General features: G+C 53.9%; 1 protein-coding gene across 3 annotated transcripts in view; it reads left to right on the top strand.

Moving 5' to 3' along the window:
* The window catches only part of LOC138826366 (rabphilin-3A-like), a 53,636-nt gene that overhangs the window by 14,584 nt on the left and 17,800 nt on the right, over positions 1-21,252 (top strand). For 2 of the 3 annotated variants that reach the window (XM_070021451.1, XM_070021450.1), the window contains exons 4-7: positions 8,298-8,444; positions 16,556-16,685; positions 17,953-18,039; positions 19,247-19,397. In XM_070021451.1, the coding sequence (XP_069877552.1) occupies positions 8,298-8,444; positions 16,556-16,685; positions 17,953-18,039; positions 19,247-19,397 (515 nt within the window). Of the gene's footprint in view, positions 1-2,139; positions 2,189-8,297; positions 8,445-16,555; positions 16,686-17,952; positions 18,040-19,246; positions 19,398-21,252 lie in introns of those variants that run through there. The other variant, XM_070021452.1, reaches the window with a different exon arrangement.

The raw sequence follows: 21,252 nt of genomic DNA, 5'->3' as shown, positions 1-21,252 counted from the left end.
TGTGTGCTGGGATTACAGGCAGGTGCTACTGCACCCAGCCTTGGCTGGGCTTTTCAAGAACCTTTTTGCTGAACCATTTTCCCAGTTGGCTGTGCATCTCGGAGGCCCAGCTGGCCGGCTACCTCTGGTCACTGGTCCAGCTGCTTCACTGGGGCACGTGTCCCATTTTTTTCTCCTTGAGATTGAGGTGTAGGGGCTCTGAATGTTCTAGATAAAAATCCTGTGTTGGATAGTCATTTTCCAACTTGTCCTCAGCCCCCATTTTCTTTTTAATAACTTGAGTCTTTGGCACTTTGATGAAGTCTGTGTTGCCTACTCGTGTTGAGAACAAGCAGAGAGGAGGCCTTTATTTTCGAGCGGTCCCCGAGCTGTGTTTAAAGCATTCACTTTAATTTGACGAGGATATTCAGGGGAGGATTCTTTTTCCCTTTTCTTCTTTTGGCAGTACTGGCATTTTGAATCCAGGGCCTCCTGCTTACTAGACGGGTGCTCTACTGCTCGAGCTGTGCCCAGAGCCCTTATTTGCTTGTTTATTTTTCAGATAGGATTTCATTTTTTCATCTGGGGCCAGCCTCTGACCATGATCCTCTTTCCTCTGTCTCCTGTACAGCTTGGATTACAGGCATTCACCACAACATGCAGCTTGGTTTTTGAGATGGGGTCTTGCTAACTTGACCTCTTGAGTAGTTGGCATTGCCTTTGTGGCTCTCACACTGTCTCTGAGTGAGAGTTTTGGTTGTTCCCTCCCCTCCCGCCCATCCATTTACTCTGAAGTAAAAGCCCTCTGCCTGCTTGCCAAACACTTCTGCCTAAAACCTCGGGTTCTAAGAGCGCCATTTGGAGGACACGGTGGAACTCAGCCGGTTCCTCTCCCCACAGAAGCTTCTCGCTAAGTTTCCCTTCCCGTAATGCCTTCTTGGAACCAAACTTACTTTGCACAGAATATTTGATCTGCCAAAAAAAAAATGTGTGTCTGTAAGATAAACAGCTGCCTGGAGGGTGGCTGGGGTAAAATATTTATTTTTATTGAAGAACTGTCAGTTCATTAAAAGCCCATCCATCAGGGTTTATTTCAGTCGCGATGAAGCCAAACAACCCGCCTTGCCATTTAAATCAGCAGCATGACAACCGTGGAGGGGAGGCTCCCGCAGCGTCCTCCTGAGCATGCGCACCGAAGCCTGTCATTCCAGACGCACCAGCCGCCTCGCTCGCTCCCGCACGCTCCCAGATACTTAAATGAATTTTTGATAAATGCTAACGGGCAGAGCACAGCCATCCCAAGGCTGTCTCGCCGGCCGTGTGCTAATGCGGCTAATTCCCCTATCTTCCTCCAGGAATTGAAGGGATCCGAGTCTTAATTAACTGCTGGCTAGCCTTAGACACTTCCTGCTTGCGTGATTTGCAGATGGGGCCTCTGCTGGCCTCCACGGGCCTAGGAATTGCAGGTGGACCCAGCCTCGCCCGGGGCAGAAAGGAGCCAATGGCTGTGCGAAGGTGGGGTGGCTCAGGCCTGTTATCCTAGCTGCTCAGGAGCCTGAGAGCTCAGGAGCTCAGCCTGGGAAAGTCTGGGAGACTCTTATCTCCAACTGACCACCAAAAAGCTAGTGGTAGAGCTCTGGTAGAGCGCTAGCCTTGAGCATGAAAGTTCAGAGGCTGGGCCTCGGCTCTGAGTTCAAGCCCCAGGACCTGTACATCCACAAAGGAAGGACAGTACCAGATGGGACAGCGGGGCAGCCCTCCTGGCCGAGAGTCCCAGGGAGAGAAGCAGATCTCTGAAGGGGGATGTTTATTTCTAGATACAAAGTCCACAAGCCAGAGGGGTGGGAAATGGGACACGGAAACTGAGGCACAAAGACACCCTGCCTGTGTTTGCATACTTAAGGGAATAGGACTCCCTTCCCTCAAACTGGGGCCCTACACATTCTGGGGTTCAGGGCTCAGGGCTAGACTCACGTGCACCCAGTGCGCCAGCATTTGCAATGACAGAAGGCAAAAGGAAGCTGGCAGCGCGTGTTCTGGACCACCTAGAACCGTCTCCTCCCACACAAAGGATGGTCCACTTCAGTGATTCGCTGACTCGAGCGGTCAGGCTCGCAGCCCTGCAGGGAAGCGGCCATGTCTTAGCTGCGCAGGAGTGACACATCCAAGGCGGGAGAAGATGGAGGCAGGCCATGGCTGTGCCCACAAGGTATTTGTTGCCGCCCCGGCACTCTGGGATTGTTGATTTCTTACCTTACATTTCGTTGTTTCTTTCTCTCCCTGCTTTGCCTGCCTGCAGTGATAAGGAACAGTAAGTATTTCGTGACGCTTTTCTTTTCCTATGCACTATGGAGCTTGGCTGGTCCGTGCACCGGGCCGGTTAGAAGAGATCGCACAAAACAAAAACCCAGGTTACTAAAACAGTTCCCCCAAACAATCTCGCCCTTGGGGAGGGCATGGAAGTGTTCCCTAGGGGCACACCCTGCCAGCTCTTGTTGGAAATGTGTGGGTAGCGAGTTTGATGACCGTACTGTACCCCACCTCCAGCATCTTATTGGAAGTACCATTCTATATTTTGTATGTGTGTGAGGCTGCAGCTCGAACTCAGTACCTGATGGGTTGCTCATTGGCTGGTACTCTACCAACTGAGCCACACCTCCAATCCTAGGAACAGGGTTCTTAGACAAGAAAACATGAATGCGATCAATCGATGCTACCAATCAAAGTCCAGCTCAGAAGATGCCACGCCACCCCCCACCCCCCACCCCCGGCTCTGCCACCTCCTGGAGGTCACGCTGACTTTTGCACAGCGCTGTGACTGACAGGCCCTAGGTGTGCTCACCACGCCCGTGCATTTGGTTGGACTTAGTAAATGGGCGTGGCAGATGGGGTGTGGGGCCCTGTCCACGAGCAGCAGACATTGTCACCTCCACAATGGGCTCGGGGACTCACTGCCACTGTGACCTTGAGCTCTGACCTCATCTCCTGGAGTCCCATTGTTCTGGTCTGTGAAATGGGTTTGAGACCACAGACTTCCCTTCTTGCTGGCCAGGGGGGAGGCAGGGAAGGAGTCTCTGGACCCAGAGAGTTCACTTGAATGTTAGGCTGGAAGTGTATGCTGAACCTTCTGTGATATGGTCCACTGCTTCCTCTCCAGGCCTCCTCTGTCTCTGCCCTGCTGTATATATACAGAGTATATATACGTATATGAAACATATATGTGTGTATGTGTATATATATATATATATATTATATATATATATATACAGAGAATATCTACTATAGACTAACAGGCATGTTAAATATGAGGCATAGAGATATAACCAAAATATGAGTGCTATCTGGTAGAGACTATGAATGTGCAATCAAGCCAGGCATGGTGGCTCATCCCCATGATCCTGGCTACTCAGTAGTTGGATGAAAAGAGCACTGCAGTGTGAGGCCTGCCTTGCCAGAATGCTGGTGAGAATCACAACTCAGCCAGGGAAAGCTAGCAAGGTAATCCCAGCTACTCAGGGGTAATGCCTAGCCTGAACCCTAACTCTAGCCCTGACCCTAACCCTGACCCTAACCTCTCACCTCTAACTCTAGCCCTAACCCTGACCCTAGCCCTAGCCCTAAATAGTGTAAATAGGAGTATCACAGTCCAAGCTTGCCTGGGTATAAATGCAGTATCCTGCTTGAAAAACAACAAATCAAAAGGATCAGAGTGTGGCTCTAATGTAGAACACCTGCCTAGCAATCTTGAATACCTGGGTTTAAACCCCAGTACCACTAAAAACTAAATAAGACCCAGCCCACCAGCAGCCAATCAGCCACTCCACTCTAGCATGCAAGGAGCTATCGTTCTGGGAAACCAAAGAATATCCCCTAGTCCAGACTTGGGGAGGGGGTCCACAATGAGAGAACTTTCTGGAAGAAGTTGTATGTAGGAGCACGTGTGGGAACACGTAGAGGAACGCGGGTGCAGAGCCCACCGGTGAGAGCCACCGCAGAATTTCACAAGAGCCAGGTGGGGTTCAGTGTGGCCGGGAGGTGGGCCGTTCTGAGGGCCACAGCAGCCCTTCTGCACCCCCTTTTAGTCTGGCTGGGGTAGATTTTGTCTGGGAGGGCTTTGCTGTACCTGAGCACATGCAAAACATACTGGAGTAAGGCTGCCCTCCCTCCCTCCCTCCCTCCCTCCCTTCTCTCCTTCCTTCCTTTCATCCAGATTCATTAAAATCTCATTCACTGAGCAGTAGGGAGGCTTCATGAGGACACCTGCTTGAGTTTGCCATCCTGGGACAGAGCAGGGAGAGAAGGAAGAAGACACAGAGAGAGAGAGAGAGAGGGAGGAGAGAATGAATTTAGTGCCTCCCAGCCGCTGTGGCAGGCAGGCTTCAGAGCCCTGTGGCCCGACAGCACTCCATCATCCCACGCATCCCACGCCTTTGGGGAGCTCTAGTTTATTAATAGAGACATCTGGCGGGTATTTATTATGTCAGGGTTGTGGGGGAAGTGGAGAGGCAGGTGTGAGGGGCGGCGGTGGAGGAGGCCAGGCTCCGCCTACAGCCTCGTGACTGCTGTAGTGACGGCCAGCCCAGGCCCCTGGCAGCTCAGGGTCACCCGGGCAGGGGCAGGGGCTTCGGGAGCCACCAGAGGGCAGGGTCTGAAGTCCTGCTCTATGGTCCACTACCAACCGTTCGCAGCCATTCCCGTCCTTCTTGAAGGCCAGACATCCAGAGATAGAGCAGGGCGGCTGCGGTACACTTTAGACTTCCGTTAGCAGCGGAGCCCTTCTTTGAATAATATTTTACTCCAAAGCTAAGCATTTAAGGAAAGATAAGAGTAGAGCTGGAGAAAGACCCTTGGTGGCCCAGGGCATTAAAAATATCACAGGGAACTCCTCACCACTATAATTTAAGACAGTACTGACCTGAAGTAGGTGTAGGGACTCTTTAAAAAGCTTCCTGTATACGTCAGCTCTGGCTGTGTGGCAGACCATTTTGGTACAGTCTCCTCAGCCATTCCCACCCATGAGCACCTGAGCCACTATTTTCACCAAAAACCAGCCAATCAAGAAATAAAGCCACCGAGACCAGAGCTCGGGGGCTCCAGACCTGATCTGCCCCAAGTCACGGGGGTTCAGTCTGGCTCACGGGAGGCCCCCCAACCCCGGTGTCACAGGGGGGTCTCTGCGTATCTCTGAGGAACTTATTCCAGGTGAGCAGCATTTCTGTCTGCAGCATTTCTTAATAAGCTCCAGCACTGGACCCTGGCTGCCATCCTGTGCCAGGATGGGAGCACTGTCTTGTCCCAAGGCCTCCCGTGCCCACGTTGACTCACAGCCCCAGCCCCCCTCCCCCTCTTGAGAGCACAGGCTTAGGGTTGAGAATCCATTGCGTTTCCCTATTTGAATCAAAACATGGAAATCCACAGGAGATTCGCAGACTCCCAGGGGCACCAAGCGGGACACTGACCAACACCGAAGGAACTATTGGTCACTGGAGGTGGGATGTGGAGTAGCTGGGGTGGGGGGAGGGCCAAAAGGGGGCACAGTCTCCCCCACCCCCCACTCCACCCTCTTCTGCAGATGGAGACCCCATAGCCACCCCAGCTCATGTGTCTAGAGCCGACAGTGACCATGAGCAGACATTGAACTGTTGGATTGTGTGTCTGAGGGCCTGTGTGGGGCCCCAGGCTAGCACCGCCCCTGGGCTCCATGAGGGCCTGGAGCTGCTCTGAAAATGCAGGAAATGTGGGGGGGGGTTCAGAGTACAAGCCAGGAACGGAAGTGGGGAGCGGAAGAAGGAAGGTATGATAGACACTTTGTAAACATACTCAGGGTCTAAATCCTCTTGGATGGCTTTTGCCAGGCCAAATGAATCTAGATATGTATCCATTTCTTAAGAGAGTTTCCAATTTACATTAATACAATGTTCACAGTATTCTCTAGTGAGCCTCTGGATGTCAGTGATATTTGTTGTGCTAGCCCCATTTTCATCTCTAATTTTATTAATTTGAGTCTCCCCCCCCCACCCCCTTCTAGTCAGTTTGGCTAAGAGCTTATCCATCTTATTTACTGTTGTTTCATTGATGCTTTGTAATATTCATAGCCTCCATTTCATTAATTTCTAGGCCCATCTTTGTTATTTCACTCCACCTGCTAATTTTGGGTTTGGCCAATGATTGTCACTGAGATGGATTTCTGTAGGCCACAACTGCTTGCATCTTGCCTTTTGATCCAGCCTACCTTCTTTGTGTCTTGATTGAATAATCGAAACTATTAACATCCAGTGTTCATTTGGAAGGTTTGTAGGATTTCAGGAGATCTTTGCTTTTCTAATTCACATTTGCCAATGTACTCCTCTAGTGGGATTTGTTCTTTCCTATATTTCCTGTTTGTGTTTGCCTTCTTCAATGTATAGAATTCCTCTATGTGTCTTCTGTCGTACTGGTTAGCAGTAATGGATTCCTTTAGGTTTGTGTGTGTGTGTGTGTGTGTGTGTGTGTGTGTGTGTGTGTGTGTGTGTGTGTGTTTGTTTTAAATCACAGGTGGTTTTATTTTCTGAATGATGAATGATGGTTTTACAGAATGCATTAGTCCAGGCTGGCATTTATTTTCTTTTTAATTTATTTATCTATTTTTATTGTAAATGTGACATACAAAGGGTTGCAGTTACATAAATCAGGTAATGAGTACATTTCTCTTTTTAAAATTTTATTGTAAAGATGCTGTACAGAGGGGTTATAGTTACAGATTAAGGCAATGAATACATTTCTTGTCAAACATTGTTACCCACTCCATTGTTTTTTTTCTCCCCACTATCCCTTTCCTCCCCATTGTCCCCTGAATGTATTTCTTTTTGAACAGTGTCATTGTTCCCTCAGTTTCTCCCAGTTTTCCCCCTCCTCCACAAGTTGTACAGTTCATTTTCAACATAGTATGTGGCGCGTATCACTGCTCCATTTGTTCACCTTTTGCCTCACCATTTCTTAACCTCCAGACAACAGATAAACTTACATACAATACGAAAGGTACAGAAGTAAAGAACAGGACAAAGGAGAAAACAAAAGCGAAATAGTAACAATTAAAAAAACTCGTTTCCATTTCTTGGCATGTCTGGCAGTTATTTTTTTTTCAGGGCTTGGAATGTATCATTTCATGACCTCCTTGCTTGTCAAGTTTCTGTTGTTTTGATGAGTTTGACTTTATTGTTTCTCATAGCTTTCCATATACTTTCTTTCTACTTCTGCAGTTTGCTCTCTGTATATTTAGTGTTTTCATTATGGTATGCATAGGGCTATTTCTTTCCTGATCTTTGCATGCCTGGCGTTCTCAAAGCCTTTTATGCCTGTGACCCTGTCTTTCCCAGGTTTGGGGAGTTTTCTGCTAATATTTCCTTGAGTATGTTTTTTTCTATGCTTTTACCTTATATCTCTTCTCCTTCCTCTCTACCCATAATTTGTAGGTTTGGTCTCTTGATGGTGTCCCAGAGGTTTTGTGTGTACCATTCTTGTTTTCCTAGTACCTTGCCTGTCTCTTTGATCTAATTCCTCTACCTTGTCATTGACAATGAGCAATTTGCATACAGACTCTGAAGATGGAGCTCCATGTCAGCCTTTCTCTACCTTCCAAGTGGGCTGGTTTCCCAGGGACCCGAGGCTGTAGCAAAATCATCACTTCAAGCCTAGTGGCTTAGGCCAGGCACTGTGAATTCCCTCCCCCGTGGGTGCTGAGGTCAGCCTCCCCTGCAGTCAGTGATCCTCAGAGCCACCTCTGAGGATGAGCGTGATGCTGGGGCAGCCATGCTGGCCTTCCTTCCCTTGTCATACATGTTGTCTGTGCCCTCTGCTCCAGGTATTTGTCAGGATCTTTCCCCTGCAAGCCTCAGCCTCTCCACCTCCCTTCCTCAACTCTCCCAGCTCATCTCTGAGAGGCCAGTGTGTCTTTGTGGGGCCTGAAAACTTCAGGAATTTAGGGGTCTTTCCTCAAGAGCAAGAAGATACCCCTATCTTCTGCAAATGGCATCATGGCAGAATTGCTTCCCCTCTGGCTTGAGGGTTCTCCTGTTCTGGAATCTTCCTGAGGCTCCAGAGTTTCCTGTAGATGGCAGTGTGGAGTATCTGCCTGTACAAAATAAGCCCATGGGAAGAGGACGGGGGAAGGGTGTGCACCCATTGGACAGATGGGAAAACCGAGGCTTAGAGACTCGATCCCTTTGACCAGGTCTCCCAGCCATTATATCTTTCCAGGCTCTTGGGTCTCAGATTTCCCTGTCTTGGGCACCGTTCCCTGGGCTTCCTGTCCTGCCTCATACTGTACCATTACCTTGTAGGCTACAGGCAGGCTGGTCCGTCCACCCTGGTGCCCAGACAGACAGACAGAGGAAGCAAGAAGAGCTGACTGATGAGGAGAAGGAAATCATCAACAGAGTCATTGCTCGGGCAGAGAAGATGGAAGAGATGGAGCAGGAGAGAATTGGGTGAGGTCATACCCCCTCCCCAGGCTGCTGAGGCAGGGGCCAGGGCAGCAGTGTCGGATGGGCTGGGATGATCAGTGCCTTTGTCGTCTGTGACTTGTAGGGCCTGGAATCTTTGCTTTATGAGGTGGGCGGGGAAGAGCAGGAAGAAGAGAAAGGATAAAGGAGAGAGTAGGATGGTTGAGGTGCTTCATGTCAGGGGGGTGTGGAAGAAGAGGGAGGAGAGGTCTGGGGACAGGGGATCAAGAGACTGTCCTGGCAGGCTCAGAGATGTGCAGTGGGCATGAGCCTGGGCCCTTAGGGGATGATGGCTGCGGAGAGTAATTCTCTGGCTGTTGGACAGAGTCAAAGGACAGTGGTTCACACTTGCATGCAAAAAACTAAAGCTGAGGGGCTGGGAAGGTGGCTCAGTGGTAGTGTGCTTGCCTTGCATGCATGAGGCCCTGGGTTCGATTCCTCAGCACCACATAAGCAGAAAAAGCTGGAAGTAGTGCTGTGGCTCAAGTGGTAGCAGACACCATGACTGGCAAAAAAAACAAAAACAAAAACAAAAACAACAACAAAAAACTAAAGCTGATTGTATGTGTGCTCAGGTGCATGCATGCGTGTGAGGGGGGGGGTATTACTGAGGACTGAATAGGGCTTTGGGTAGTAGCTAGGATTACAGGTGTGTGCCACGATGCCCAGCTTAAAATTGATCTTACAGCGAGAATAGCATAGTGGTTTCCAGCGGCTGAGAACAAAGAGGAGGGGGATGGAGAGTGGAGAGTTACTGGGTCAAGGGTGCTAGCAGAGTAGGAAGAATGACTTCTAACATTTTACTGCACAGCTGGGTTGGTAACTCACTGAGTACTTCAAAATAGCGAACGGAGAGGATTTTCAGTAATTAATGGTAAATGTTTCAGGTGCTAAACCTGTCAGTTACCACAGTCATTATGTGTTATATTCATGTATTCAAATGTCACACTGTGCCCCGCAAATATGTACAATTCTGTATCCATTAGAGAGAGTCAGCCAGAGAGCGCATATCTGCAGTGAAGGTAGCGAGAGCTGGAGAGATGGATTCTGTGAGCACTGGAATCCGAGGCGCCTTTGCCTCTCTGAATCCTGGCTTGCTCACTGGCTGGAGGAGAAGACAGGAATCCCGCCACCAACTTCCGGTGAAGGGTTCAGTGAGGTTATGTGTGTCCAGACCTCGGCTGGGCTCCGGGACTCGTCTGTGTTCAGGAAAAGGGAGGAAGACAGGAAGGGGGGCTCGGGGATAGTTTGTGTGTGTGGAAGAGACACGAGGTGTGGTAGAAGCATGTGTGATGTGTGCAAGGACCGCGCTGGAGAGAAACGGGGGGGGGTGTGAACGGGCTGGAGAGTGGGCGCTGGGAAATGGGGCGACCACCTGTGCGGGTTACTCTCCACAGGGTGATTTTGAGCATCACGTGTCACTCTCATGCGGCGGACAGTAGGGGGGAAGTTCCGATAGTGTTCACTGCAGGCAAGGCCGGGTAGTTGCCCAGCCAAGTAGTAAGTATGAAGAGCATGCCAATATCTTTTCCACACCTTGTGGCCAAGTAGGTGGGAAATTTAGAATCTTTCCAGGAACCAATTTCCCAGGAAAGCACCCTGATTATTTGGCTTATATTGGGTGCTATCCTGATGCAATCACTGCAGTCAGAGTCCAGATTCCCAGGAAAATATGTCGATTGGCTGGCTTCTATCCAGCGCTATCTTTTGTCCAATCAGCTGCAGCCAGGGTCCTATCCCCCAGTCAGCTGCAGCCAGGGTCCTATCCCCCAGTCAGCTGCAGCCAGGGTCCTATCCCCAGTCAGCTGCAGCCAGGGTCCCAGGCTCAGTGTGAGGCAGCTTCCGGAGGTGAAGCTATGGGGATCCCCATGGACATAGCAGATCCTAGCTGGAACATTCCAACATAGAGTTGGTGGGGTCCCTGCCCACTCCCCCCATGATTTAGCATGCTCCCACCGAGCTGGTGGCATGGTGGCCGACACAGACGTGGGCTTCCACAGTTAAGAGAAACCTGGGTTCAAATTCCACCTCTGTCCCTTTGGCACCTCACCTCCCCGTGCCTCCATTTCCTCGTCTGCAAAGTGGGGGTAATATTAGCACACCCTTCTTGGCGAGTACTCGGTTAGCATGCAGAGCATTCTTGCAGAGCCCACAGTCAGTGAAGCATGGCAGCTATTTCGCAGTACGTTTAAGAAGAAAAACAAGGTTCGTTTATGACATTCTCTGGCGCCTCTCTGGTCCACAATTGTGCCCGAGACTCCAGTTTGGCAAGCGTCCCCTGTCATCCCACAGCCTCTGGCTTCCCCTGAAGGAGACTTGAGAGGCGTCCAGGGACGCAGGGCCAAACCCACACCGACAGGAGGTACCTTTGTTGAGATTTGCTGGCATGGAGGATCAGCCCCCAGAAGATTCTAGATGTAGCTCTTTCTCTGCAGTCTCCCAACAGCCAAGGCTGGCTGGCAGCATTCCCAGAGGCAAGCCCGCTATCTGTGTCTGCTAAGCGCCTGCCTGCCCTCATTCCTGTTTCACCTACCCTCCCTGGAACAGAATCAGAGCAGAGGCAGATGAAAGCCAGGTAGAGCATCTCGTGCGAAGCAGGAGGGCGGAGGGGCGTGGCTCAAGTGACAGAGCTCCTGCCTTGCAAGTGGAGGACCTCATACCACCGAGAGAGAGAGAGAGAGAGAGAGAGAGAGAGAGAGAGAGAGAGAGAGAGAGAGAGAGAGAGAGAGAGAGAGAGAGAGAGAGAGAGAGAGAGAGATCTTTTGCCAAGTATGGTAGTTCAGGTCCGTAATCCCAGCTACTCAGAAGCTGGGCATGGTGGTACATACTTGATGTCCCAGCTAGTGAAAGAAGAGGTGGAAGTCCAGGCCACTCTGGTAAAAATCGAGACCCTATCTGAAAATTAAAGCCTAAAGGCTTGGGGTGTGTCTCAAGTGGAAGAGCAGCCGCCTGGCAACTGTGAGACCCTGTGTTCAAACCCCAGTGCCACCAATAATCATAATGAACGGTAAGACTGCAAACAGCGCCGTCGGGCCCCGCTGCAGAAACCTGAGGCTCTTAGATCCATGAGATTGGAGGGGGGCTCATTTTCCTCAAATGTCACGTAGGTCACTGTGGTTCTCCAGATCCTTCCTGCTCAGCCCCTGCAGTGTTTGGGGGCAGGGATGGGAGACCCCGTACCGCATTGTTGGCCGTGCCTCAGTGCAAATGGGCTTCTCCTAAGGAGCTTGGGCCGCAGGTGTTCCTGCAGATAGATGCGGCACCCTCTGGGGCCAGGCCCCGGGCCAGAGGCCCCTGTGGTGCTGAGTTCTCCCTCCAACTATCTGAGTGGGAGCCATCTGGGCCGGGTGTAAGGACACTGTTACTGACCCAGGCTGGGCTTCAGCGCCGGCTCCGTGCCCAGCCCTGTGTGGTAAGCATCTGACCTCACCCCAGCCGGGCGCTGTCATCAGCCACACTTTGTAGGTGAGGCTCAGTCGGCCTAGCTCACCCGCCGGAGGCCACAGGGAAGGCCCCTCTGGGCTGGCTCTGGGAACAGTGCTCCTGACTCCACGAGGTACCTCCCCCTCAAGGGCTGGCCTCGGATTCCTGACCACACACCGGCCACGCCCAAGAGCTGGCTCAGGGTGAGAGGTGGCTGGGCATCTTCCGCGCTTCCCTCGGCTCAGCCCCGGGGCTGTCGGAGCGGTGTCCGTGGGGCTGGGGCCCACCAGTCTGAGGACGGAGGCCTGCGGGTCACTGTCTGGGAAGAGCCAGGCCGCCCTGTCTCCATCTTTCTTCCTGGCCAGGGCGTCTGGCAGCACGCAGGGAAGGTGGCTGCCATTCCAGGTCAGCTTTCCTAGACAGATGGACCTGAAAAAGCAATTAGGGCTTGTCATTAACCTTGACATCTAGACGTAGATGGAGGAGGATGCCGGAGAGACACGGGGGGGTGGCGGGGATTGGCTCAGACTCTGTTGCGTTCCTATTGGCTCCCACCTGGGGGACAACACCCTCCCCTTCCCCCCCCCCCCCCCCCCCCCGCCATCTTGTTGACACAGAATTGTTCCAGAATATGGACCCAGGGAGACATGTGATAAATCTCCCAGGTTGCCCTGTGTACTTAAACCTCTTTCCTATTGGACAGGAGACAGCAAGCCACGCCCACTTTATTCTTTTAAAAGGAACCCCCTCCCCCCCTCCCCCCCCCCGGCCTTCCTGACCCAGCGTTCCAGTCCTGCTGCCCACGGCCCGGGGCCCAGGGAAGGGTGCGGGTAATGGAGACACGCGTGTGTCTGTGCACGTCTCTGAGTCGACATCGTTGGGTTTGGGGGACTCTGAACCGCAGAGTTTTCTGCAACCCTGTCCAACTCTGTTCTTAGTTTTAAGGAGGAAAAAAATCTCAGCAGACCACTCACACAGCACCCCGCCCCCCACTGCCGCTGCGCTCAGCGCTCCACACGGCAGCCTCATCGCTCCCACTGCACAGGGGAAAACGGAGGCTCAGAGAGCTTACGTGGCTTGCCCAGAGTCACACAGCTCGTGGTCATGGGACGGCGATTCTTTGGTAAACCCTATTGGAATGTTCCAGAGAGAAACATTTCTCTCCTGGCACGGTGCCAGTCTATTTCCTTTCATCCTCATTTGTCCTTGCTGAGAGGCAGATGCTTCTGTTTTGTAGCTGAGAAAGTGGGAGTTCAGAGAGGTCAAGCCACTCGCCCAGGGCGCACAGCCTTTACGCTGCCGCATCAGACTTTGAACTTCCGGTATTGCCTTTGGGGAAAGCAACTGACAGATGGTTGGGGGAGTCAGAGCAGTCTCTAAATTAGACGGGTCCCAGGTATCAGGTTCTTTACCTCTGTCTCCCCCCCGTCCTCCTTCCTCCTTGTCCCATTTACCCTTGTCCGCTGCACAGTCTCTCAGCTCTGTTTTCAGGACGGGGAAGGACAGGCAGAGAGGGGAGAGGAGCCCGGCCCCACACAAAAGCACCATACAAGACACAGACATCGCTTTCCTGGCAGCCGGATGGCCGTGGGGACCTGGGCAAGTGACTGGCCTCTGGTACCTCTGTTTCCCCGCTCGGCTCCACCAGGCCAGCCAGGCCCCACCCCCTCCCGCTCCCTGCTTGGCATCCCCAGGGTGCAGAGGCCGGGGCTCTGTCGGTCAGGTGACCCCAGGCCACGGGGGGAACAGGTGCACGGGTCTGCTGCCTGACTGAGACACGGCGTGGCGAGGCTGACCGCGCTGGCCTCGCCCTGGCCTGGCCCTCTGTCATCTAAGGACAGGTCCTCAGAGGCCCCATTGGAGCCTCGGGCCAGGCCCCGCCAGGAGCCGACTCCCTGCTCACAGTGGACCATCCAACCCCAACCTCCCCAACTGCTAGGTTTTTGTTGTTGTTGTTTTTGTTGGTCGTGGGGCTTGAATTCTGGGCCTGGGCGCTGTCCCTCAGCTCTTCAGCTCAAGGCGAGCGCTCTACCATTTGAGCCACAGTGCCACTTCCGGTGTTCTGGTATTTCACAGACTTTCCTGCCCGGGCTGGCTTTGAACTGCGATCCTCAGATCTCAGCCTCCTGAGTAGCTAGGATGACAGGCGTGAGCCACCGGCGTCTGGCTAGTGCCAGGTTTAATAAACCCCAGGGTACCAGCCTCTACCCAGCAATGAGGATGAGACAGAGAGATGCAGCGTGGCTCTGTAACTGATAGTGTGTGTAAGAGAGAGAGGGGAGAAGACACACAGACATACAGACAGGCAGACAGACAGACAGACAGACAGGCAGGCAGACAGACAGACAGGCAGACAGACAGACAGGCAGACAGACAGACAGGCAGGCAGGCAGGCAGACAGACAGGCAGACAGACAGACAGACAGACAGGCAGACAGACAGACAGGCAGGCAGACAGACAGGCAGACAGACAGACAGGCAGACAGACAGGCAGACAGACAGGCAGACAGACAGACAGGCAGACAGACAGGCAGACAGGCAGACAGGCAGGCAGACAGACAGACAGGCAGGCAGACAGACAGACAGGCAGACAGACAGACAGGCAGACAGACAGACAGACAGACAGGCAGACAGACAGACAGGCAGACAGACAGACAGGCAGACAGACAGACAGGCAGACAGACAGACAGACAGGCAGACAGGCAGACAGACAGGCAGACAGACAGGCAGACAGGCAGACAGACAGACAGGCAGACAGACAGGCAGACAGGCAGGCAGACAGACAGACAGACAGGCAGACAGACAGACAGGCAGACAGACAGACAGGCAGACAGGCAGGCAGACAGACAGACAGACAGACAGGCAGACAGACAGACAGACAGACAGGCAGACAGACAGACAGGCAGACAGACAGACAGGCAGACAGACAGGCAGACAGACAGACAGACAGACAGGCAGACAGACAGGCAGACAGGCAGGAAGACAGACAGACAGACAGGCAGACAGACAGACCGGCAGACAGGCAGGCAGACAGACAGACAGACAGACAAACAGACAGATAGGCAGACAGGCGGGTGGCCAGCATCCATGTCTCCTCTCTGAATCCCTGCAGCCTCACGGCCGGCTGCTGCTCTATCAGCTGGTGGCACCCCAGCTTTTACCACCCCCCCCATTCACTTCATCTCGGGCTATAAACCCACCACGCCTGCGTCCTGGTGCGGTGGGAGTTCGTTTGTCTGCTCCGGGTGCATGTCAGATACCGGGATGTTTCTGAGGCGTCTGGCCCTCCCGAGGACCCGGGCGGAGAGGCGGGCAGCGGGCCGCCGCAGCTGGCTCAGGCCCTCGGGGGGAGCGGCTGGGGCTGGGAGCCCAAGAGCAGCGGCCTGTGCACGGGCACGCGGGGCAAGGCGTGTTCCTGCATGTGCAGCCCCCAGCGGCACGTGGGGCTGCCTGTGGACCCGTGCCACCCATGAGCATGCATGCGCGTGTGCGCTGAGAAATGAGTGCATGGTCTCTGCAGCCCCCCCGGACAAGCTTCAGGAGGCCAGGGCTGGGGGTGCCTGCCTTGAATCCCAGCACATGGGAGGCAGAGAGAGAGGCAAGTTGGAGACCACCCTGGGTAACTGGGTAACTCAGACACACCTGAGCGACATGGTGAGCCCCTGTCTCAAAACAAAACGGAATGCCAGTGCAACCGAAGACAGGGATAGGAGACGGCAGAGGAGAGGGGAGGAGAGGAGAACGGGGGAACCCGAGGTACCACGAAGACCTCGGCCCCGAGGCACACGCAGCAATGGACGCGTCCAGGCGTTTGCCTCTGCCACGCAGGCAGGGAGCCTGTGGGGACGCTCGGCCCGCAGCGACGGCTGCCCACGGCGGCCGCTAACTGCTCTCCGTGGCCGAGCAGGCGCTGAAGCCAGGCTGCGCAGACACTGCCCGGGGGGTCCCGGAGGCCCTTCTGCTGCGTTCAGAGAAGAGGGGGTGTCTGGGTGCCTCAGGCCTGCGGTCCCCGAGGGCTGCACTGAGCAGTCACAGTGCGGCTCGTCCATCTGCACCAAGCCCGGTCCAGAAGAGCCTCAGAGAACCAAGCTCCTCACCATCCAGGGGCCCAGGAGGAGACTCGAACGCGGCTCAGCCCTGCTCTTTGTCCTTATGTCTTCCAGAATGCCTTTTAATCAATGCACGGGCAGGAGTGCTTGTTGTGAGATAGTTTAGCAAGTAGACAGGACTCCTGGGAATTGGATGCTGAATGTGGAAACTGTGTGTGTGTGTGTGTGTGTGTGAGAGAGAGAGAGAGAGAGAGAGAGAGAGAGAGAGAGAGAGAGAGAGAGAGAGCGCCCTGGGGCTTGAACTCAGTGCCTGGGCGCTGTCCCTGAGATTTTGAGCCACAGCTCCACTTCCGGCTTTTTGGTCCTGCCCAGCCTGGCTTCGCACTGTGATCCTCAGATCTCAGCCTCCTGAGTAGCTAGGATGACAGGCGTGCGCACCTGCTCAGCTCAGCAAGCGTCTTCACGCAGAGTAGGTGGGCTTGGTGGGTGCTGGGCAGGGCGGTCTCCTGGCACGGCCACCCGCAGGTGCTCAGGGCACAGCACAGGAGGTGAAGGGCACCCAGCTGGCCCCCAGGACAGCCGGGGGGGCGGGGGGCGAGGTCCTCACTGCCCCGTCTCTGCGCAGGCGCCTGGTGGACCGGCTGGAGAACATGAGGAAGAATGTGGTGGGAGACGGCGTGAACCGCTGCATCCTGTGCGGGGAGCAGCTGGGGACGCTGGGCTCCACCTGTGTGGTGTGTGAGGACTGCAAGAAGGTACGGGGACCCCTTTTTGGCTCAGCACCACAGGGGCCTGGTCAGGGTGTGGGGTGAGGTGTGGGGTGGGGCTGGGGGGATGGAGCTTGCTCCTTGAATTCCCTTGGGAGGCCTCCCCCCCCAGGTCAACTGTCCCCCAGGGTCATCCTGAGCCTACTTCATCCCTGTGGAAGTCCCTCTGGTCCTCCATGAGCTCCATCCAGGATGGATTTGGGGGTCTGGGGAGTACCGGAGAACATGGGGGTGATGGATCTGGCCAGGATCTTGGTGGTAGCTTAGAAAGTTCAGTATGGAATGTGCCATACATGTAAATGTCATCGCTTTCAGTGTCTTCTGTTTTTTGTTTTTGTTTTTGCCAGTCCTGGGGATTGAACTCAGGGCCTGGGCACTGTCCCTGAGCTTCTTTGGCTCAAGACTAGCACTCTACCACCAGAGCCACAGGCACCGCTTCTGGCTTTTCTGCTTATGCGGTGCTGAGGAGCCAAACCCAGGGCCTCATGCCATGGTAGACAAGCACCGTACCGCTAAGCCACATACCCAGCCCCCAGTGTCCTCTTCCCTGACTTAAGGAACCTCCCTCCCCCCCAGCCTGTTGGACCCCCTCCCCAGACTCCACTCTTGATGCCTGAGGGCACAGGGCCTGTCTCGCTCTGGCCCTGCTGATCCCCCAGTGGGTCTAAGCGCCCACTGGCTTAGAATGGGGTGCTGGGAGAGCTTTGTCTATTCTGAAACAGCTGCTGCCATCAACCTGTAGCAAAAACTTCATGACATCTCAGGTTTTCCTTTTTTGCCTTGGCCGCCAGGAAATGCAGCCCCAAAATATAATGTCCAGCTGCACAGTTAGTTAACTTTCTTCTCCTTGGTGAGTTGTGGACTTCAGTCCTAGTCAGGGCTGTCTTGGATCCTTTGGGGCAGGAAAGAAGAAATAAAAACAGATGGACAGACAGCCTCCTCTTGTGGCGTGCATCAGCAATCTGTCTGAGCATGGGGGGAACTCAGGCCCCGTAGCAGGGACTCGGGGTGAGTTTCCTCCTCAGTGCTGCGAGAGGCTCAGGCTCCTGTGATGGAGAGTCAGATTCGAGTCAGGGCTTGAGTCCAACTGGCCTCTCTCGTGGGAGAAAGGACATGGAAAGTGCAGTTCTGGATCTTTCCATCTACTGAGAGATCCTGGGGTTCCGTGGTTAGCTCTCCCAGGCCGTCCCCTCCACCCCTCCCTGCTCAGGCCTGGCGCGCCAGTGTGCTCATCGCATGGTCATTCTGTCCCCAGAATGTGTGCACCAAGTGTGGGGTGGAGACCACCAACAACCGCCCGCACCCCGTGTGGCTCTGCAAGATCTGCCTGGAGCAGAGGGAGGTGAGTCCTGCCTCGGGCCCCCACCACGACCCCACGGCCCCGGCCGCGACCCCACGGCCCTAACCGCGACCCCACGGCCCTAACCGCGACCCCACGGCCCCGACCGCGACCCCACGGCCCCGGCCGCGACCCCACGGCCCCGACCGCGACCCCACGGCCCCGACCGCGACCCCACGGCCCCGACCGTGACCCCACGGCCCCAACCGCGACCCCACGGCCCTGGCCACACTGCAGATTGCTGACCACGCCACAGAACTCTGACCTCACCACACAGCCCTGACCACACAGCCCTGACCACACAGCCCTGACCACACCACACAGCCCTCACCACACAGCCCTGACCACACAGCCCTGACCACACTACACAGCCCTGACCACACAGCCCTGACCACACCACACAGCCCTAACCTCACCACACAGCCCTGACCACACCACACAGCCCTGACCACACAGCCCTGACCACACCACACAGCCCTGACCACACAGCCCTAACCTCACCACACAGCCCTGACCACACAGCCCTAACCACACCACACAGCCCTAACCACACAGCCCTGACCACATCATACAGTCCTAACCACACAGCCCTGAGCACACCACACAGCCCTGACCACACAGCCCTAACCACACAGCCCTGACCACACCACACAGCCCTGACCACACAGCCCTGACCACACCACACAGCCCTGACCACACCACACAGCCCTGACCACATCACACAGCCCTGAGCACACCACACAGTCCTAACCACACAGCCCTGACCACACAGCCCTAACCATACCACACAGCCCTGGCCACACCACACAGCCCTGACCACACAGCCCTAACCACACCACACAGCCCTGACCACACCACACAGCCCTGACCTCACCACACAGCCCTGACCACACAGCCCTGACCTCACCACACAGCCCTGACCTCACCACACAGCCCTGACCTCACCACACAGCCCTGACCACACCACACAGCCCTGACCACACCACACACGCTGTGTCCTGTGGGGCCAGCCCTCCATATTTCCCATGTTCCTCTTTCTCCACTGCAGACATCACCAGCGGTTGGTGTTGAGTTTGCAGGACTGAGGCATGGAGTGAACTCCTGCAGAGATGGAGGGAGTTGCTGTACCAATGTGCAGTGGAGCAGAGATCAAAGTTGGCTTATAAAGGCTGAAGCTCACCCCTTCCTCCCTCCCTCCCTCTCTCCTCAGGTGTGGAAGCGATCTGGAGCATGGTTCTTCAAGGGTTTCCCCAAACAGGTCCTTCCACAGCCCATGCCTATAACGAGGAGCAAGGCTCTGCAGCCCGGCTCGGAGCAGCACACTTTGGAACCCAAGCCGGCAGTCCGACCCTCAACCCAAGGTAGGACCCAAAGGCTGCTCTCCAGCACCAAGGACAGCTCCTGGCCAGCTGGTCTACCTGCAGCATATTCTACTGTGTGCTTGCTGCTGGATTTGAGTCAAGGTTCCTTTTCTCCATCACAGCCTGCCATTCACCTTTTCCAAGAAGGTGGCATGGGGGACCCTCTCCAGAAAAGCCAGGAAGCCAAGCAGTCTGGCCCTCAGACCTAGTGGGACATTTAGAGATCTAAAAGAGGGAGAAGTTAAAAACTCAAAATTGAGAGATCTCTTCCTCAAAAGATACTGTAAGCTTGAGGCTTACTGAGGATGGTTTTGGATCCTCCTATTTCTTCTGTCAGCTAGAATTAAATCTGAAATTAGACTAACTAAAAAGGAAAGGTGAACCAGGCGTGGTGGTACACACCTAGTCTCAGCACCCAGGAGGTGGAAGCAGATCCCAAGTTTGAAGTCAGCCTGGGCTATGTACTGTCTCCAGACAGAAATGTGAAAGATGAATCAAAATGAAAGTAGCCAAAGAGACTTATCCCTACTGTTGATGGTGTCATTACTATGGAAATATTTTTTTTCTTTTTTTTTTAGTGAGTCGTGGGGCTTGAACTCTGGGCCTGGGCGCTGTCCCTGCACTCTTCAGCTCAAGGCAAGCGTTCTACCACTTGAGCCACAGTACCACTTCCAGTTTTCTGGTGGTTTATTGGAGATAAGAGTCTCACAGACTTTCCTGCCTGGGCTGGCTTTGAACCAAGATCCTCAGATCTCAGCCTCCTGAGTAGTTAGGATGACAGGCGTGAGCCACTGGCGCCCGGCTTGAAATATTTTTTGACAGTACTGGGACTGTCTCATTTGAGCCATGTCTCCAGTTCTTTTGAGTTTAGGTTTAAAAAAAAAAAACCAACAACAACAGGCTTTTAGGTCTATAGCTTGGACTATGATCCTTCTATTTACACTCCCAGCGTGGTTTGGATGACAGTCATGCACCAGCATGCTCAATTTTTATTAGTTGAGATGGGAGGAGGGATCTCAGGAACTTTTTTTTGCCCAGACTGGCCTTAAACTATGATCCTCCTGATCTTCACCTCCCGAGTGGCCAGGATTATAGTCAGGAGCCACTGTGCCCTGACCAAGAATTATTCATTATTAAGATAATGAGTAGAAGTGAAAGGCAAAAATTTTTTTTTTAAAAAGCAATCACAGTAACAACACGTCTTAATAGGATTAGACCACTGGGACTGGCCAGATAACGTCCTGGTAATCACTGAAGGGAAAACTGCGCATGGGTGGCCTGCCTGGTGACTCCAGGGGTGCTCACAAAAAAGGTTCTAGTGGGAGCTTTCTGGGGTGTCTCCTATAAGGTGATTTCTCACAGAGCCTGGCCCAGCATGCACGCGCACACACACACACACACACACACACACACACACACACACACACACACACACACACACACACACACACCCTGAGGTTTTCAGCAAATGCTTTCTTCCTGGCAAAGCATGAGCAGTTTCTGCTCCTTGCTAAGAATCACCAGGTCCTCAGCAGACACAGCCCTGAACAAGGCACCCCGCTCAGCATCCTGAGCTGCTGGTCTCTCGGCTGCAAAGATCGTGTCGTGCAACTGTTCAAAGCTCACCCATGTGCTCCTCTGCTGCACCTGTAAAGGAACTACCACACAGCTGGGCACCGGTGGCTCACACCTGCCATCCTAGCTACTGAGGTGGCTGAGATCTGAGGATCGCTATTCGAAGCCAGACCAGGCAGGAAAGTCCGTGAGACTCTTATCTCTAATCACAGAAAAAGCTGAAAGTGGAGCTGTGGTTTACGTGGTGCAGTGCTAGCCTTGAACAAAGGAGCTCAGGGAC

The sequence above is a fragment of the Dipodomys merriami genome, unplaced genomic scaffold (genome assembly GCF_024711535.1).
Source record: "Dipodomys merriami isolate MVZ:Mamm:240054 unplaced genomic scaffold, mDipMer1.0.p SCAF_142, whole genome shotgun sequence".
Taxonomy (NCBI): domain Eukaryota; kingdom Metazoa; phylum Chordata; class Mammalia; order Rodentia; family Heteromyidae; genus Dipodomys; species Dipodomys merriami.
This window is presented reverse-complemented; position numbering and strand designations above follow the sequence as displayed.